At 46.7% G+C, this 21163-nt stretch overlaps 1 protein-coding gene across 2 annotated transcripts in view; it reads left to right on the forward strand.

Moving 5' to 3' along the window:
- Positions 1-21163, forward strand: part of SEPTIN12 (septin 12) — a 182052-nt gene that overhangs the window by 35766 nt on the left and 125123 nt on the right. For both annotated transcript variants that reach the window (XM_030212735.1, XM_030212736.1), the window contains exon 2: positions 17972-19378. In XM_030212735.1, the coding sequence (XP_030068595.1) occupies positions 17972-19378 (1407 nt within the window). The remainder of the gene's footprint in view (positions 1-17971; positions 19379-21163) is intronic.

Consider the following 21163-nt stretch of genomic DNA (forward strand, 5'->3'; position numbering starts at 1 on the left):
GAAGAGAAATCAAAGCACCAAATGGCTTTGTCCCACTTTGGAGTTGTCCCACAGTGGACCCAATGATTCTCAGGTCTGGGCTAGTCCCCACCTGACTCTGTTTACATAGTGACTCTGGACACAGTTACAGCTTTCTGATAAACCCCTGCTGCTTCAGCTAATTAATCTCAACATCCTCATGCTGCCCATGTTGTGGGCTTCAATGGTCTCTCCTTTCTTTATGGCATGCCTGCATGCACTGCTTTCCAAGGACTCCATTTGCCTCAGAGGGTAGGGTGAATATGAAGGGAGTTCAGTCTTCGTTTAATTCTAGTTCTTGCTATGGTGCATCCATGGCTTTCAATTCTAGAATTGCTAGGTATTTGTTTTTGACCTAGCAGTTGCCTTCTCCTTTAGGCTTCCAGCTCAATTGGAGTGGAGGAGTGGCCTAGTGGTTAGAGCACCTGTCTTGCAATCCAGAGGTGGCCGGTTCAAATCCCACTGCTGCTCCTTGTGATCTTGGGCAAGTCACTTAACCCTCCATTGCCTCAGGTACAAACTTAGACTGTGAGCCCTCCTGGGACAGAGAAATATCCAGAGTACCTGAATGTAACTCACCTTGAGCTACTACTGAAAAAGGTGTGAGCAAAATCTAAATAAATAAACCAACCAACCAACCAGGGTTGGGATCAGCTACCACGAATCTCCTCAATCACTAAGGGGCCTGTGAGGGAGTGGATAGTATATTGAAGAGCACCCTCATGGATGATGCAGTTCAGCCTCCTTAAATAGCCCACTAAATAGGTGGCAGTTAGGGCTCACTGAGTAAATAGCCACACACTAATTTTAATATTATCGCACAGCCATTTACTGGCCCATTCTAAAAAAGGACTTTTTCCTGCTGTGGTAAAAAGTGGCCCAGCGTGTGCCAGTTTCACGTGCCAAATATAGCGCAGGCCACTTTTTACAGTGGCTTAGTAAAAGGGCTCCTAAGCCTGGTCATTAGTAAGGATGTGCACAGGGCAAAAAATGTTTGGTTTGTTTCACACAGTTAAAAAAAAAAAATTAAAACGATTGTGCATTAAAACATTTTAATAATTGACATTGCATATTAATTCCTAGGTTCACATGAATTAAATTTAGTGCACACTAAAGTTTTTAAGGCACACAAATGACCTGAATGTGCACTAACAAATACACATCCAATAGTGTGTTGCTGTTCCATGATGACAGTGACTTTCAATTCTTCTCATCCCCAGGGTTGTCACTGTTGTCTCTGCTGCATCGGTAGCCTCAGCCAATCCAGGGAGCAAAAGACCTGGCATGGGACATGATTTTTCTGTATTCTATCCTCTGGGACTCAGGTCTCCCACATGATCATATTTAGTAGAGTTTGACCTGCACACTTTCCCCCGGATTCTATATAATGCACCTAGAGATCCGCGCCGAAATCCAAGCGTATTCTATAACAACGCACTTAATTGGCTTAACAAGCTAATCGGCATTGATAACAGCTCTTAGCAAGCATAATTAGAATTTACGCACACAACTAGTTAAGCGGATTCTGAAATGCAGTGCACCTAACTTCTAACTCACACAGGCAAAAAAGGACATGGTTATGGGCAGGGAAACGAGCGTTTCTTTGGTGTTCTAAAATTTGCGCATGTAGTTATAAAATGTGGCCCAGTATGCCAAAATCTACAAGCCAGGATTTATGCCGTGTTTTCATTGGTGTAAATGTGTAAATGGATGTGCGTAGTTTTAGGCGCTGAGATATTAACTAAGCGTATTCTAAAGACCTCGCCTAAATCTAGGCACCGCTTATAGCATATGCTTAGTCAGCATTGATTTCTGCGCTGATTTTCTTTTTTTTAGGCGCCATATGTAGAATCTCTCCCTTTATGTATAAATTAGTTTTCTTCTCTGACTCTTCAAAAAATCATTTTTTCCCCTATACTGCTTTGTAGAGGACAGAAGCTTAGATTAGCCCCCATGACCAAGTATTAGCACTCCATGCTGGGCAGAAGACATGGGCTTAGATTGGCCCACATGACTTGACATTAGCACTGCTGTGTCAGAGATATGGGTTTGGACTGACCCTGTGCATTGCTAATCAAATGATGGGGTTTGGATCAACGCCAATAACATAGAATTATCAGGGCTGTGGAGTCAATACACCAAATCTTCAACTCCACCTCCAACTCTTACTGGCATTAGGCTTTAAGGCTTAGCGCACACTAAGTACCCCGTGGCCAGGGGCGGCCCAAGACAATTTGCTGCCTGAGGTGAGGAATGAGCTGCCGCCTTCCAGTAGGTTGCCCTGCTGCCAGTCTCAGTCCCTTCTCTGTATTGTGGCCTGCCTCTCTGAAGTAATTTCCTGTTTCCTCGGAGGTGGGCTGTAGTAGAGAGAAGTGGCCAAGACTGGCAACAGGGCAACCTATGGGAACTGCTGCTGCCACCGTCACCGCCACCTTTTAAAGAACAAAAAAAAAAAAGAGGTAAGTTCGAAGAAGGGGGTTGGAGAAGGAACAGAGGGGGGGAGGTGCCGCCCCAGGTGGCTTAATGGTAGGACCTCCACTGCCCATGACCCATAGCTATAAAATAGGACATGCAGCATTTACCCCAGGATTGTATAAAGGTTGCCAAAGATGGGCGCACAAAGTAATTAACGAGCCAATTAACACCAATTATTGGAATTATTTGGAATTGCACTGCCTCTGCCTGTGTGCTATTCTATAAAGTTGCATGCTGAAACTGTCTCGTGCGCAACCCGGAAGGAGGCACGGGTGGGTCAGGAGCGTTCCCATATTTAGTCGTGATGTTATAGAATTCCAGGCTTGTGTGCTCAGGTTGCATGCCAGGATTTACACTACGTTTATTTGGTATTAGTCATGGGAATCTGCTCTAAGTGCTATTCTATAAAGGGCGCTTGGCACGGAGATTTCCAGCACCTAACTTTCAGCACCATTTACTGAATATAGCCCTTAGTGTGCGCTAATACAGATCTGCCAAGTCTCCCACTTTTGCGGATCATCTCCTGCACTCCCGCCAGGAAGCCGGAATCTCCTGCTGAACAGCCTCCGTTTTCAGTGACAGCAGTAAATGCCTTCATTAAATGTCATCTCCTGTTGCCGCTGGTCTCAAGGCAGCAGGTGATGTTTTATGAAGGCGTCCCCTGCTATTGCATGAAAGGGAGGCCCCTTTGGTGCTCCTGGCTGCCAGGGCGGAGCTGTGGGCGGTTCTGGGTGGAGCTATATTTGGACTGGGCAGAGCTATGGGCGGGCTAGGTGGCGGTATAGGCAGAGTGGGGCGGAGCTATGGGCAGGCCCTATATCTCCTGCTCAGAAGGCTGCCCCCCTTGGCAGCTCTGCTAATATCCATTAGTGTGTGCTGCGCTTTAGGAAAAAGAGCATCTAAATTTACTTATATTTACCAGTGCTTTAGATCCAGATCAAAAAAAATGTAATATATTATAATGTAAGGTTTTTTTTGTTTGTTTGTTTTTTTTTAATTTTGAAGCTGGAGTTGGAATCAGTACATTTTTACCAACACTGGCTCCAGCTTCACCCAAAATTGCTTCCGCTTCTGACTCCACAGGCCTGAGAATTAGGACTGTGACTGTGTAATCTGGCAAGAAAGATGGGTTAAGTTAGCCGTTATTGAGTGGTGCTAGTACTGAGTGGCAGGAGACGCAGGATTGGTTTGACACCTCTCTTCCCCCCCCCCCCCCCCCGAATAACTTGTTATTAACTGATGCAGTACTCACTCAGAAAAGTTGGATCAGCCCTCCCCCCCCCCCCCCCCCCCGACAAGTTAGGGGTATGCTGCATTAATTTCTATGCAGATGCCCCAGGTTTTTGTCATTTGTTCAAGTCCAGAGGTGATAATCTTTGTCTAGGAGGATTATATCATACCACAAATGTAGTTTCGGCTGACATATGAGGGAACAGAAAGGTTTATCTTTTGGATGAGGATTTTCTTTCACTTCTCTGTTTAGCATGGCAGCCTTAACTTTCCGGAGCACCACTTCTAGGGGTGGTGGTGATGTAGAAGTGGTGGAGGGAGATACAAACATGCATGGGATAAACACAATGGAATCCGGTTTAGAAGGAATGGTTCCATGGAATCTTAGCAGAGATTGGGTGACGACACCGGTAATTGGGGAAACAAAGCAGGAGCTGGGAAGACTTCTATGGTCTACGCCATAGGCGTAGTTTGACTGTTTCATGTGGGGGGGGGGGGCATATTAGCATATTCATTTGCATATATACATATGCTAATATGGAGGACGGAATTGAAATTTACAGGCAAAATATCACAGATGCACATTTCAAAAAGCTGACACATTTCAATTAATATATTCTGAATAAAATACTTGTTCTACCTTTGTTGATCATTTAGTTTTTCTATTTGCTTTGGTCCCAGTGTCTTCTGTTTTATGCAGTGTCTTCTTTCCAGTAGGCTTCCCTCTGCTCCCCACCCTCCCAGTCCCATCCATCTCCTGCTCCTTCCCTCTGCTCCCCACCCCTCCCAGTCCCATCCATCTCCTGCTCCTTCCCTCTGCTCCCCACCCACCCCTCCCAGTCCCATTCATCTCTTACTCCTTCCCTCTGCTCCCCACCCCTCCCAGTCCCATCCATCCCCTGCTCCTTCCCTCTGCTCTCCACCCTCCCAGCCCCATCCATCTTCCCTCTGCTGCCCCCCCCCCCCCCGCGAGGTCCAGGATCGTGACTCCGTTTACCCCCTCTCTTCCTCCCTCCCTCCGGTGCAGGCAGCAGTCTTCTTCAACCTTTCTGTGCTCCTGGCAGCGGTAGCGACGTATACACGCTGCCTTCAGTCTGCCCCGGAAGCCTTCTCTTCAAGTTCCTGTTCCCACCTATGCGGGAACAGGAACTTGAAGAGAAGGCTTCGGGGCAGAGCTGAAGGCAGCGTGTACGTTGCTACCGCCTCCAGGAACAAGAAAGGCTTAGAGAAGATTGCTGCTGCCTGCACCGGAGGGAGGTAGGAAGAGAGGGGGTAGATAGACATGCTCGTCTCTGTCCGCTTCGCTGCTTCCCTGCCCTCTCTGTCTGCGTCCCGCCTTCCTCTGACGTCATTTCCTTTCGGGCGGGACACAGACAGAGAGGGCAGGGAAGCAGCGAAGCGGACAGAGACGAGCGCGTGCCTGCTTGCTTTTTTTTTTTTTTTTTTTTTACTTCTAGCGCCAGTCCACGTCGTAATCGTTTGGGGGGGCATTGCCCCCCTCGCCCCCCCCCCCCAGTCTATGCCCATGGTCTACGCCCTGATTGTGACTGAATAGATAGGGATGGGCTGGAGTGTAAATTTTAAGGGGCTTTGACGTTAGCTTCAGAAGTTAGTACAAGAACAGTACTGGGCAGACTTCTATGGTCTGTGCCCTGAGAAAGGCAAGGACAAATCAAGCTCGGGTATACATATAAAGTAACACATACCATGTAAAATGAGTTTATCTTGTTGGGCAGACTAGATGGACCGTACAGGTCTTTATCTGCCGTCATTTACTATGTTACTATCCAGCTTATAATTGAAAGTAATCGCCGGCTATTTCCCGACACAAATCGGGATATGGCCGGTGATTTCGCAAAAGCGGCAAAAAGCGTATAATCGAAAGCTACATTTGTGATAGCTTCGCCGCTTTCCCTTCGCCTCGCCAGCAAAAGTTCAAAGGGGCGTGTTGGCGGCGAAGCGAAGGCGGGACATGGGCAGGCTTGGGCGTGCCTACCAGATGGCCGGATTTCGCGGATAATGGAAAAATAAAACCCGGCGATAAGCAGTATTTCGCCGGGTTTACTTGGTCCTTTTATTTTCACGACCAAGCCTCAAAAAGGTGCCCCAACTGACCAGATGACCACCGGAGGGAATGGGGGATGACCTCCCCTTACTCCCACTTGTGGTGGGTAATGTTGAGCCCTCCCAAACCCCCCAAAACCCACTGTACCCACATGTAGGTGCTAGGGTAATGGTGCACACTTGTGGGCAGTGGGATTTGGGGGGGATTTGGGGGACTCAGCACACAAGGGAAGGGTGCTATGCACCTGGAATCTAATTTGGTTGTTTATAAAAGATGTTTGAAGTGCCCCCTAGGGTGCCCGGTTGGTGTCCTGGCATGTGAGGGTGACCATTGCACTACAAATGCTGGCTCCTCCCAAGGCCAAATGCCTTGGATTTCGCCGGGTTTGAGATCGCCAGCAGTTTTTTCCATTATCGCGGAAAAACAAAAGTGGCGAACTCAAACCCGGCGAAATCCAAGGCATTTCACCGGGCCACACCGTATTATCGAAAAAAAAGATGGCCAGCCATCTTTTTTGAAAATACGGTTCCGGCCAGCTGTTGCGCCGTCGCCAAAATAGATCGCCGGCGACCTATTTCGCCAGCGACGTTCGATTATTCCCCTCTATGTTACTATGTAGTAGCAGACAAAATGAGAACAATCTTCCAGAAACAGAGTTTCTTATACCAGTCTTCAAGTACTGGAAACTCCTCTCTCACCATCTCCCCTTCTCCCTTGTGGTTAAATAGGAATTTGATCCTTGCCCTTCTCTATGTTCTGGTGACTTCTCCTTTTACTGGTTTCACATCTTCCATGAGGCTTTCTTCACACTGGTAATTTCCTCTAAATGAAAAGGATTAAATGTTCCCCTGCAGCACAGTGCTCTGACAAGAGTGCCAAAGTTCAAAAATGCTATGACAGATAGACTGATGTGTCCTGGGAATCTGGAGGAGGAACTCTCCTGGGCAGGGGGGTGGGGGTTCACTACCCATTTGCTCCTCTGTCACTAATGTATGATCCCTGGGTTACAAGGCCCCAAGCATCTCTCACCCTCTTCACCTTCAGGGGTTCTTCCATCCATTGAAACAACAAGAATAGCACTTCTTCTTTTTTTTTTTTTAAATAAGTTACATTCAGGAAGACTTGTGATCGGTATTAATGCTAACCACCTACAGTCATGCATAATTTTATGCTTGGAACATGCAGTCATGGTTTCTATGTAGAAAACATTTGGAGATCGGGAGCAGGGGGAAGGATGTTTGGGGGGCTAAGAAACATATGTGTAGAGTGACAAATGTTACTGTTCTGCCTATAACTTATATGCTTGTTAGGTCGGCAAAACAGACCAAAATTACGTGTATGAGCAGTGGCGTGGTCACCACTTATACATTCAGTGGTGCCCTTTAAATGTCCAGGTCAACTGAATGCAAACATAAAGTTGAGCGCTGATACTGTTGCATAAATTTAGCAATAATATATGCAGAATTTGAGTTAAAAATACATTTGTTTTCGATATAATGGTAAAGACCTCAGCGGTTCCACTTTGAGCTCAACAGTTTATGGCTGTAAGATTTACGCTCCCACCTCCTCATTGGTCAATCGTATGAGCGTAAATCTTACAGCTATAAACTGTTGAGCTCTAAGTGGCACTGTTGAGGTCTTTACCATTATATCTACTAAGTTTGGAAGGAAAAAAAACATTATTTTGAACTCAAATTCTGTATATATTATTGCTATTCTTTTTGAGTTCTTTACTTCATTTTGCCTTGTTTATTTGGTGTGTATATTTATGTATTAGGTGGGCTGACTGAAAATCAGGCCTGATAAGTTTTACTGATAAGTATTGTAGTGTGAGGTTCATCGCTGTACCTCACGTTACAATACTCACTCATATCAGTAATCATAGAAAATGGAATACAACAGCAAAAAAAGATCAACTGCTCAACTCTATAATCCTTTCCTCTCCTTCTATGCTTGTCCCATATTTTCTTGAATTCAGATCAGTGGCATAGCCACGGGTGGGCTTGGGCCCAACCACGTTGTGCTCAGGCTCACCCAGCAGTGACGCATCTCTGATGTGGCTGGTGGGACTCCCGGCATCTCTCCCCCCTCCCCCATAAGTTTTCCAGCATATCTCAGCTTCACCCGCAGCCCCCTCCCCCCATACATTTTAAGGTCTTCATTTCTTTGCAAGCAGCAGCTCATACCCACTGCTCACACAGGCCCAGAGCCTTTCCTCTGATGCAACTTCCTGTTTCTGCATAAGCAGGACTAGGTCAGAGGGAATCTCAGGGCTGGCATGTGCAGTGAGTATGAGATGCTGCTGGCAAAAGATTGAAGGCTTTAAAAAGTACGGAAGGAGGGGGGGCAAGTTGAGAGATGCCCAGTTGCCTGGAGGGGAGGGAGAGATATCTGGTGAGGGGGCAGAGTTCTCGTGCCCATCCACTTTGGGCTTAGGTCCACTCAAACTTGAGTGTCTGACTATGTCCCTGATTCGGTTATAATCCTCATCTCCATCACTTCTGCTGAGAGACTGTTCCATGCATTCACCACTCTTTCTGTAAAGAAATACTTCCTTAGATTATTCCTAAGCCTCTTCTCTTTCACCTTCATCTTCTGCCTTCTCATTTCTAGAGTTTCCTAGGTATTGAAAGAGGCCTTTCTGCTGTGCATTTATACCATGACGCTTTTTAAATGTTGTATGGTACCTCTCCTATCTCCTCTTTCCCCCAGAGTATACATACATATATTTTGATCTTTAAATCCATCCCTATATGTTTTATGGCAAAGACCAATGATAGTTTTATGAATTGCACTCTTAGTATTCTCAGGGCGATTTGTCTGGGGCTCCAAACCCAGCCTCTTTCAGGAGGGGTCACTGTATTTAGGGAATAATTTGAGCATACTAACTGAGGGAGTTTACAGAATCAGTCCTAGATTTCTTTGGTGCAGGACTGGGGTGTTGAGGGAGCCCTTCTACTAAACCATGTGAGTAGGGTTACCATATTTTGTCCCCCAAAAAGGAGGACACATGCCCCGCCCCACCACACACCCTGCCCCGTCCCCTGTCACATTTTCCCCGTCACCCCACTCCCCTTACCTTACTACTGCCCTGGTGGTCTAGTGACCTCTTCGGGGCAGGAAAGAGCCCCCTCTTTCCTGCCCGGAGCGCTGCCCTGCATGCATCCTTCCTGTTGCTGATCTTGGCGCCGATTCAAAATGGCCGCCGAGAGTCGAAGTCTCGCGAGGTCACTTCAACTCTCGGCGGCCACTTTTAATCGGCGCTGAGATCAGCAACAGGAAGGATGCATGCAGGGCAGCGCTCTGGGCAGGAAAGAGGGGGCTCTTTCTTGCCCCGAAGGCGGAAGAGGTCACTAGATCACCAGGGCAGTAGTAAGTAAGGGGAGGGGAGGCTAGCAATCTGCCCGTTTGTCCGCCCACCAGCCTGCCCGTTTGTCCAGAAATCCGGACAAACGGGCAGATTGGCAAAACCCGCCCGGTTGCCCGGACATGTCCTCAAAAAGAGGACATGTCTGGGTAAATCCGGACATATGGTAACCCTACATGTGAGGCCCTTAATAAGTACATAAGTAATGCCACACTGGGAAAGACCAAGGGTCCATCGAGCCCAGCATCCTGTCCATGACAGCGGCCAATCCAGGCCAAGGGCACCTGGCAAGCTTCCCAAACGTACAAACATTCTATACATGTTGTTCCTGGAATTGTGGTTTTTTTCCCAAGTCCATTTAGTAGTGGTTTATGGACTTGTCCTTTAGGAAACCGTCTAACCCCTTTTTAAACTCTGCTAAGCTAACCGCCTTCACCACGTTCTCCGGCAACGAATTCCAGAGTTTAATTATGCATTGAGTGAAGAAATATTTTCTCTGATTTGTTTTAAATTTACTACACTGTAGTTTCATCACATTCCCCCTAGTCCTAGTATTTTTGGAAAGCGTGAACAGACACTTCACATCCACCTGTTCCATTCCACTCATTATTTTATATACCTCTATCATGTCTCCCCTCAGCCATCTCTTCTCCAAGCTGAAAAGCCCTAGCCTCCTTAGTCTTTCTTCATAGGGAAGTTGTCCCATCCCCGCTATCATTTTAGTCGCCCTTCGCTGCACCTTTTCCAATTCTACTATATCTTTCTTGAGATGCGGCGACCAGAATTGAACACAATACTCAAGGTGTGGTCGCACCATGGAGCGATACAACCACATTATAACATCCTCACACCTGTTTTCCATACCTTTCCTAATAATACCCAAAATTCTATTCGCTTTCCTAGCCGCAGCAGCACACTGAGCAGAAGGTTTCAGTGTATTATCGACGACGACACCCAGATCCCTTTCTTGGTCAGTAACTCCTAACGTGGAACCTTGCATGACATAGCTATAATTCGGGTTCTTTTTTCCCCACATGCATCACCTTGCACTTGCTCACATTAAACGTCATCTGCCATTTAGTCGCCCAGTCTCCCAGTCTCGTAAGGTCCTCTTGTAATTTTTCACAATCCTGTCGCGAGTTAACAACTTTGAATAACTTTGTGTCATCAGCAATTTTAATTACCTTGCTAGTTACTCCCATCTCTAAATCATTTATGATTATATTAAAAAGCAGTAGTCCTAGCACAGACCCCTGAGGAACCCCACTAACTACCCTTCTCCATTGTGAATACTGCCCATTTAAGCCTATTCTCTGTTTCCTATCCTTCAACCAGTTTTTAATCCACAATAGGACATTTCCTCCTATCTCATGACCCTCCAATTTCTCTGTAGCCTTTCATGAGGTACCTTGTCAAACATCTTTTGAAAATCCAGATACACAATATCAACCGGCTCCCCTTTGTCCACATGTTTGTTTACTCCTTCAAAGAATTGAAATAAATTGGTCAGGCAAGATTTCCCCACACAAAAGCCGTGCTGACTTGGTCTCAGTAATCCATGTCCTTGGATGTGCTCTGTAATTTTGTTTTTAATAATAGTCTCTACCATTTTCCCCGGCACCGACGTCAGACTCACCGGTCTATAATTTCCTGGATCTCCCCTGGAACCTTTTTTGAAAATTGGCGTTACATTGGCCACTCTCCAATCTTCTGGTACCACGCTCGATTTTAAGGATAAATTGCACATCACTAACAGTAGCTCCGCAAGCTCATTTTTCAGTTCTAACAGTACTCTAGGATGAATACCATCTGGTCCAGGAGATTTGCTACTCTTCAGTTTGCTGAACTGCCCCATTACGTCCTCCAGGTTTACCGTGAAGTCAGTAAGTTTCTCCGACTCGTCAGCTTGAAATACCATTTCCGACACCGGTATCCCACCCAAATTTTCCTCGGTGAAGACCGAAGCAAAGAATTCATTCAATCTCTCCGCTACGTCTTTGTCTTCCTTGATTGCCCCTTTTACCCCTCGGTCATCCAGCGGCCCAACAGATTCTTTTGCCGGCTTCCTGCTTTTAATATACCGAAAAAAATTTTTACTATGTTTTTTTGCCTCTAATGCTATCTTTTTTTCGTAATCCCTCTTGGCCTTCTTTATCTGCGCCTTGCATTTGCTTTGACACTCCTTAGGCTGCTTCTTGTTATTTTCAGATGGTTCCTTCTTCCATTTTCTGAAGGTGTTTCTTTTAGCCCTAATAGCTTCCTTCACCTCACTTTTCAACCAGGCTGGCTGTCTTTTAGACTTCCGTCTTTCTTTTCTAATTCGTGGAATATGTTTGGCCTGGGCCTCCAGGATGGTATTTTTGAACAGCGTCCATGCCTGTTGTACAGTTTTTACCCTCTCAGTTGCCCCCATAAGTTTTTTTTTTTTTTTTTTTTTCACCGTTCTCCTCATTTTATCATAGTCTCCTTTTTTACAGTTAAACGCTAATGTATTTGACTTCCTGTGTTTAGCATAGGAAAATGGGCTATCATAAAATGTGTTACAGCTATCCACATGTTAACTTTAAAAAGTATTTTTGGGAGGGGGAGAGAATGGGTGTGGAAGCATTGCGCAGGTTCTGGTTACCATGCGCTAACTGATCAACACAGAGTTAACAAGGGACCACTTAATACCTCTTAAACAGGAGGCAGTAAGTGTTCCTTCATTAATTTTTTCCCAGGTACTGCACACTAATGTGAATATTAACATATGCCCTGAAAATACAAAAAAAAATAGAAAATACCCTTAAAAAAGTGCCACAGTGAATCTGGGTTTAGCTTGCGCTAATATGGGACGTTCCCATATGCTAAGCCCAGATTTCAGCATACTTTAGTAGTAGAAGGAACCCCTAGGTTGTTTTTCAACAGTAAGCCTCTTTATCAGAAATGTTTATGTATGTAGGCTGAATGAATGTTTTAGCCTTTTGTGGCATGATATATTCTCATCAAAATCTGTGAATCTCTTGAAATTATGACTTTCAGGTGAATTTTCGAAAGAGGACGCCCATCTTCCGACACAAATCGGGAGATGGGCGTCCTTCTCTCAAGGTCGCCCAAATCGGCATAATGGAAAGCTGATTTTTTGCGTCCTGAAATGCTTTCTGTCGCGGGTATGACCAAAGTTCACGGGGGCGTGTCGGCAGTGTACTGAAGGCGGGATGGGGGCGTGGTTAAGAGATGGGTGTCCTCGGCCAATAATGGAAAAAAAAAGGCGTTCCTGATGAGCATTTGGCCGACTTTACTTGGTCCTTTTTTTTTTTCACAACCAAGCCTCGAAAAGGTGCCCAAACTTACCAGATGACCACCGGAGGGAATCGTGGATGATCTCCCCTTACTACCCCAGTGGTCACCAACCCCCACCCCAAAACATTTTTTTAAACATTTTATGCCAGCCTTTATGCCAGCCTCAAATGTCATACCCAGCTCCATCACAGCAGTATGCAGGTCCCTGGAGCAGTTTTAGTGGGTGCAGTGCACTTCAGGAAGATGGACCCAGGCCCACCCCCCCACCTGTTACACTTGTGGTGGTAAATGTTGAGCCCTCCACCCCCCCCCCCAAACCCACTGTACCCACATGTAGGTCCCCCCCTTCACCCCTTAGGGCTATGGTAGTGGTGTACAGTTGGGGGGAGTGGGTTTTAGGGGGGGGTTGGGGGCTCAGCACTGAAGTTAAGGGAGCTATGCATCTGGGAGCAATTTGTGAAGTCCACTGCAGTGTCCCCTAGGGTGCCCGGTTGGTGTCCTGGCATGTGAGGGGGACCAGTGCACCTACGAATGCTGGCTCCTCCCACGACTAAATAGCTTGGATTCGGTCGTTTTTGAGATGAGCGTCCTCGGTTTCCATTATCGTCGAAAACCGGGGACGACCATCTCAAAAACGACCTACGGACGACCATCTGTATAGTCGACCTAAATTTCATGATTTGGGTGTCCCCAACCGTATTATCGAAACGAAAGATGGACGCCCATCTTGTTTCGATAATAAGGGTTGTGCCACCCCTTTACAGGGCCGTCCTGTGAGGACGCCCTCATGACAACTTGGGCGCCCCGTTCGATTATGCCGCTCCACATGTTCAGCAAATAGTTTCAATTGCTCAAAATCATGTGTGCTAGCTAGTAGGTTAAAAAAAAAAATGTTTTTGGCAAAAAAATCCTAAGTGGGCCGCATTTCGAGGTCAGGTGGACTGTATTTGGCCTATGGGCTGCATGTTGGATGCCTCTGGTATAGAAAGATTAATTTTAATGGTGTGCCAATGCTGTTAAGGCCACTGCTATTGCAAACTGAGCATTTTGAAACAATTATTTCTGAAGTAAATAGTGTAGGGATACTACCCTGTTTCCCCGAAAGTAAGACATCCCCCGAAAATAAGACCTAGTAGAGGTTTTCCTGAATTTGTAGATATAAGGCCTCCCCCGAAAGTAAGACCTAGCAAATTTTTGTTTGAAAGCAGGGCCGCCGAGAGCCGGACAAGGCCGCCCCCTCCACCCCCCCTCGCTCCCGGAACTAACCTTAAACGCCTCCTTTAACCTTCGCAGCAAGCAGCAGCAGGGCAGACCCCTCCTTCCTTCCGTGCTCCGCCCTCGCGGACGTTACATCATGCGAGGGCGGGACACGGAAGGAAGGAGTGGCCTGCCCTGCTGCTGCGAAGGTGAAAGGAGGCGTTTAAGGTTAGTTCCGGGAGCGACGGAGGGCGGGCGGGCCAACCCCGATGTTTCCCCTGAAAAATAAGACAGCCCCTGAAAATAAGACCTAGCGCATTTTGGGGGGCAAAAATTAATATGTGTGTCTTATTTTCGGGGAAACACGGTAGTAACAGTTCAGCTCATAGTCCTTCCAGTTCCAATATATACCAGAAGGAGGCGCTCTGGGAAAAACTGTGGGACTAGGAACTGTTGATTACCTCAAAGTCTTAGTTTAGGATTACAGGAGTAGCCTGAGAACCAGGGGAACTGAGTTCGATTCCCACTGCAGCTCCTTGTGACTCTGGGCAAGTCGCTTAACCCTCCATTGGCCCAGGTACAAAATAAGTACCACCAGTATATAATGTGTAAACCGCTTTGCTTTCAAACCCCAGAGAGGCGGTTTATCAAATCCCATCCCCTTTCCCTTAGCGGATCCATCTTCTTTTGGAAGTTTTCATAATCGGGCCAGTGTTGGGGGTGAGCTATCAGGATAATTGCCCTGGACCCCAAGCCTGCCTGAAGTTGAAGGAGGCCCAGCCTGTAAGTAACCTTTGGAGCCCCCCTCCCCAGTGTTTGATAAGGGCCCCATCACTTCTAACACTGGTCCTACATACAATGAACAGTATATTGTAGATGAACATAGGCCGTGGAGAAGATGCTTCTGGCAGGAGCTGCTCTGGCTGTGGGGAAGACTAGTAATTCATCCAGTGCCCAGGCTCACAGATTGGGAAGCACGTATGCATCATACTGCTACCTAGAGAATGACACGGGGACAAACTCCCTGCAGGTTTTGTCTCCATCCCCGCAGGACCTGTCTCTGTCCCCGCCCTGTCCCTGCAGGTTCTCCTCCTCATCCCCGCTTCATCCCCATGGGCTCTGTCCTCATCTGCAGAAGCCTCAAACAATTATGATTTTAAATCTTGTTATTAAATTATAAAAAGGAACAATATGCTGTGCAACTATTCTGCATAAATTACAAATGGAAAACAATAACAACAGTGAGCAGCTATAATAACCCTTCTTACCACCACCCTCTTCCCTTCCAACTCCAACAATAGGTGATTTCTACTACCCCAAGGAATCCTAATCCACCCTGTTAAAATGTCCAAGGGTACAAAATACAACCCGTTCTGTATGCCGTAGAGGGGAGAAATATGCCCTATGTAGCACTGTTATGATTTTTAAATCTGTGGATGAATAAGAAGTCATCAACAATCTCGGGATTCAGTCTAGCTCTCCTGTCCTCCGCAGTCCTTCCTGCAATAGAAGATGTCTTCTTAGAAGATGTGCTGGTAGCAGGATGTACAGGATCCCCCAATGCAAATTTTGCTAGTTGTGGCCAGCATGTTTGCTTGTTTTTTTCCAAAAGATCAAAATATTGTTGTCTGTATCACTTAAACATAAATAACAGTCCAGTTCATTAACAGATTTCAAAGTAGAAAATGACACATGGACAAAGTTTGTCCCTGTGGGATCTGGCCCCCCCCCCCCCCCCCGCAAGCTCTGTCCCCGTCCCTGTGGTTACTGTGGGTCACTGCCCCCGTGTCATTCTCTACTGCTACCTCCTAAAGTGGAGCACAAAATAGGCTGCTGTTCTGTGCCCTGAGATGTGTTATGACAATGACAGTAAGGTGGTGGTGTGAGCTGATTAATTATACCTGTCCCTCTAGGCTAGTATCCTTTGTAGGTGATAGTTTTAAGTGAATCAAGTGGTGTATGCAGCTCCTGAGGCAACACCTTTGAAGACATTGAAATAGACATAATCAAAGGCAGAGATAAGAGAAAAAAAACAATTAGATTGTATAGATTAGACAACAGGAGTCAGTTAATGAAATTGAAAGAGCCCTCAAAGTTCCTTCCCACTTAGATTATAATGAATGGATTGGGCCAGCGCTCTTATTTTCAGACCACTGATGGATGAGTTTGGGAGTGTGCCATGGTCCATGTGAATGAAGGATGGACTGGCATAATTATGTGTTCTCTGTGGTTTGGGACTTTGGTTCAGCATGGGATTACAGAACAATCAGGAGCTGCAAATGAAGAATAATCAGAAAGCAACAGTTGGAGCAGTCTAGTGCTTCCCTGTGTTCACCAAGGGAAACAGAATGAGTTTCTGTAGGATATGCCAAACATCACAGTCAGACTGGAAATAGTTTAAAGAAAAGCTATTCTGTCTTGGAGAGAATTGTACCCTCTGTGGAAAATTTATGGAGTCCTTTGAAAGCAGTGTGTGTATGTACGCTATACTATTCAATTGCAAGGAAAGCCGGGAAGGTATTTCAGCCGGGTCAGCTCTTATAACAGGCCGCTGTAAGGATTCACTGTCCTATCCTATTACATTTGTGAATAAAGTGTTGATCATCTTTTTGGTATGGCTCAATTGCCTATCCTATTGAAGATAACCCTCATGAACAAAGGTTCAGTGGTGTTACCCTTACTAGCTTTTATCCAAGATTTTCTTTCACTTGGGGGGGGGGGGTGGGATTTTAGAAAGGATTTTCATACGTAAACCTTGTACGTGTATAAAAGGCTTTTTAAAAAATATTATCCCACACGTAAAAGTATAATGATGAGACTTGTAATTTTACATGACCTGAGGATAGACGTGTTCAGGAGAGGAGCTTGGGTAGTGCAAAGGTGGAGTCGTGAAGGATGCATGTAGGTTCTAAAATACTTGCCTACCTGTGAGCTTCAACTGTACACATTTTATAGCAGCTCCAGATTTGGTGAAAATGCATGGCTGCATTTTTAACTGCAATTTCAGCTGCTTTTTTTATAAAGACATAGAAACCTATCGGCCTTATTTTCGAAAGTGATAGGTGCCCATATTTCGACCCAAATCGGGAGATGGGCGCCCATCTTGCAAAGGCGCCCAAATCGGTATAATCGAAAGCCGATTTTAGGCGCGTGCAACTGCACTCCGTTGCGGGAACGAACAAAGTTGATGGGGGCGTGTCGGAGGCATGGTGAAGGCGGGACTGGGGCGTGTTTATCGGACGAGCGGAGATGGGCGCCTTCAGCCGATAATTTTTAAAAAATGGCCGTTTTTAGCGAGAATTTAGGTCACTTTTTTTTTTACCCTTTTTTTCACAAGTAAGTCCCAAAAAAGTGCCCTAAATGACCAGATGACCGCCGGAGGGAATCAGGGATGACCACCCCTGACTCCCCCAGTGGTCACTAACCCCCTCCCACCAAAAAAGAAAACAACTTTAACTTTTTTTGCCAGCCTGTATGCCAGCCTCAAATGCCATACCCAGCTCCAATAACACCAGTATGCAGGTCCCTGGAGCAGTTGTTAGTGGGTGCAGTGGACTTCAGGCAGGTGGACCCAGGCCCATCCCCCCCTACCTGTTACACTTGTGGTGGTTAATGTTGAGTCCTCCAAAACCCCCCAAAACCCATTGTACCCACATGTAGGTGCTCCCCTTCACCCCTTAGGGCTATGGTAATGGTGTAGACTTGTGGGTTTTGGGGGGATTTGGGGGTCTCAGCACACAAGGGAAGGGTGCTATGCACCTGGGAGCTATTTTAAATGTTTTTTTTAATTTGTAAAACTGCCCCCTAGGGTGGTGTCCTGGCATGTGAGGGGGACCAGTGCAGTACGAATCCTGGCCCCTCCCACGACCCAATGACTTGGATTTGTTCATTTTTGAGCTGGGCGCCTTCGGTTTCCATTATTGCTGAAAACCGATAGCGCCCAGCTCAAACACGCCCAAATCCTAGGCATTTGCCCCACACAACCCGTATTATCGAAAAAAGATGGGCGCCCATCTTTTTTCGAAAATACGGTTTGTCCCGCCCCTTCGCATGGCTGCCCACGGAGATGGGCGCCTATGGAGATAGGCACCCACTTTCGATTATGCCCCTCCACGTGTCTTTATTTAAAAAAAAAAACATAAAAACAGGTGCCTACTCGGCCCTCCAATCTAAGCAACCTGTTAGAAAATTACTGTCCATGTGTCTAAGGGAAAAACTGTGCAATTAACTGGGCCTTTTCTTAAACATCTGTGTGTGCATGTGTAATTTTGATGCCTCTTTTCTGTACATCTGTATCCTGGGATGTCATTCTAATCTTTTTTTTTCTTTTTCTGCAGCCTTGAAGAGGTCTTTTGATATGGAGGATGTGGATGATCCAGAATTGTCACCTTCCTCCTCACTTAATTCTCCCTACAGCCCTAGTTCTGCTGGAATGATTCTTACAGGCAGCGGGGACAGCAGGAGATCTTCAGGTGCTCACCAACCAGTGTATCAGACCCACATCAGCATCAGTTCTAGTTCCAGTCCGGCTCACAGTCCAGTTCTGAAGACTCGGATCAGCAGCAGTCTGTCTTTCAACCGAGGCACCATCCAGATTGCCAAAAGCAACGGTAGCACCCGATCAAACCTTACTCGTGTCTCTTCATTCCAAACCCGGCTCAACCCCAATGGATTCTCCATGTTGGGACCAGGCAGTGACAGTGAGAGCCTTCATAGCTCCACCTCAAGCCTAGAGTGTCAGCCTGCCACCAAGTTGATTGCCTCTGTGCGGTCATCCCAGAGCCCCCTGGGCCAGCCTGAGTCTAACATCAGAATTTCCAAAATATCTAGCCCAGTTCTGAAGAAGTTCTCCTCCCATGGCAACGTTTTCCATTCTGAGATTGAACACCCAAGTGCTGGGTTGGCGCCCATGGCTACTGTGAACCACAATTCCTTGCCTTCTTTGGACTTACACATTGCTGAGGACCAGAGCCCTGATCTCATTCCTTCCCCAGATGCAGCCTACCCCTCTGCAACAGCATGGAACGCCCCTACTCAGAGCTGCACGGTGGTCCTTTCCAAAAACTCAAAGCCCATCAGCAGAGAACCTTCTTTCTCTTCGTCATCTACCTTGCCACCTCCTGATGTGACCAGACAGTCAAATTTAACTGGTGCTTCTATTCCTGTCTTCAGACCAACTCAGTCGCAGCTAAACAAGCTGCAGAAATTTCCCATCAGCCTTAAGGGTTTGGATGAGAAACCACCAGATGTTTCAAGTCTTGATTCTGGCAGAGATTCTGTGTCCAGACTGTTGCCAAGGACACAGCTGAAGGTCAACCTCCAGACAAACCCCAGCATCCAGACCAAACCCACATCCCAACAACCTATCCTTGTAGTTAAGGATGAAACAGCAGAACCCTTTAAAGGAATGCCTGTGATACCATCTCCAGTGCCTTTGCCCACTGACATGTCAATTGATGAGAGCTGTACATCAATTTCTACCCCTCAGGTACAGTTGGTGTCTCAGCTTGAAGCCGTGCAAGAAATGTCCTCAGTCTTCTGCTCCACCCCACTGCCATCTGTCCCAAAGGACTATCTAAGGTGTATGATAGAGAGAGCAAACTCCTTTACACAGACAGATGGTTTAGGATTAAAGGCTCCTGCTCCTGTCTCCACCCTCCAGAATTCTCCCTATGGTGGGAAAACATCCAGATCTTCGGGAGGCTTAGTGCAGGAATCGCACATTGCAGCACACACAAAGGAAGGTAAGCTGCTGAAAGTCCTTTTGAATTCTCAGTTTACTGGGTCTCGCTGTTAAGTGGCTAGATATGATCACACTGTATGAGAACAGTTAATCATTTGTGTTTGTTAAACTGAGAATACCAGTGCACTTGAGCCTCCAAAGTTGGCCAACCACAGAATCCGCACCTTTCCTGGGCATCTAGGAGCTGCAAGTCTCAGAATAATTGAGTTAAGTGGTGCACATTCACCATTAAAACAGCTTCGTCTATTTATTACGTTTAGATTTAGATTTAACCTGCTCTCTGTTGACGATTTCATTTGCCACCAAGCTGCAGAAATTAACTGGATGATATTCAAAATGATTTAACCGGCCAGAAATGGATGTTGACCAGTTAAATAGCTTGTTCGAGGCTATCCACAAATTTTCAGCGGCGCTTAACAAGTTTTTGCGCTGAAAATTAGCAGTTAACACCTAAGTGAAAGTTGGCTATTTTGAGGGCATTCCAGGGAGACATTGGCCCTTTGTTGATTAAGTGCTGATTTATTCAGCACTTAACCAGACAGGGTAATCACATAAATGGGACCGCATAAATCACTGTCCTATCTTTATGCGGCAACCCATGGCAGGTATCTTTCCACTTGGTCTAGGCCAGTGGCGTACCTAGCTTGTTCGCCACCCGGGGTGGGTTGCCGCTGCCCACCTTCACTGAGGTGCGTCACACCCACCTGAAGCGCATCACCCCACCACCTTTCCTCTTAGCAAGGGGGTGTGTGGCGCAGGCGCGTGGCTGTCAGCTCTGCCGGTCCCCTATCCCGGAAAATGAAATAACGTCAGAGGGAGCAGGGGACCGGCAGAGCCAACAGCCACGCTCCTGCTCCGTGCACCCCCTTGCTGCCTGTACCCAGGGCAGACCGCCCCCACCGCCCTGCCCTTGGTATGCTACTCGTCTAGGCAGATCCCCACTTGCATACTAGGATAGCCAAAATGCTCATTGAAAAGGGGTTATATAAGGTGGTCTCAGGCCTTCCCTACTCATTGGTAACTGAAGCTATTCCTCTTTAATCTTCTGGTCTTTCCCCTCACATTGTGAATATATATTGTTTGGTTTCAGGCCAGCAGGTTGGTGATGGCCAGGCATTGGCCAGCAAGGTGGTAGGGAAAAGGGAAAGGAAATGGGACTTCATATATCGCCTTTCTGTGGTGTTTTTTGCAACTACAATTAATTCCTTTTGTACAGACATTTAAAATGTTGGCACTCATATTAGGCACAGAGAGGAAGGATATTCCCATAGTGCATCTGTGTTAATCCTCTACTCATCTCACTTACACCTGACTGACTCAATCTGTCTTCCTTTATCTGGAGCCATAACACTACAGGTCACCTGGCAACAACAGGAAGTAAAATCAGAGTGCAGGCCTTTGAGCTGGTGTGCATTCACAGGCTCTGCTGCAGGGAATAGATAAAAGCTAGATCCTCTGGATCTACCCAATTCTCTGCAGTTCCACCTTAAATAGTATGCAGATGCGGTAGATCTGGCTCTAGAGAAATTGGCTTTTATCAAGGATGCACCTCCCTTCTCAGGGTCAGGGCAGATTCCCCCCCACCCCCAGCCCACAGAAGCTGTGTGGCGGATCCAGACAGTGGTGCCTTATCCATTCGGGGAGGGAGGTCCAGGGTGGACCCCCAGGACTGACAGTGACAACCCGGGCTGCCTGCTGGCCTGGCCTGGATGGGGGGGGGGGGTGAAGAAGAGGGAGTCCTTAACCCTAACGCCAGTTCTGAGCTGGCATAGGGTTAAGGTGGTAG

This window comes from Microcaecilia unicolor, chromosome 8, assembly GCF_901765095.1.
Source record: "Microcaecilia unicolor chromosome 8, aMicUni1.1, whole genome shotgun sequence".
NCBI classification, from domain to species: Eukaryota; Metazoa; Chordata; class Amphibia; order Gymnophiona; family Siphonopidae; genus Microcaecilia; species Microcaecilia unicolor.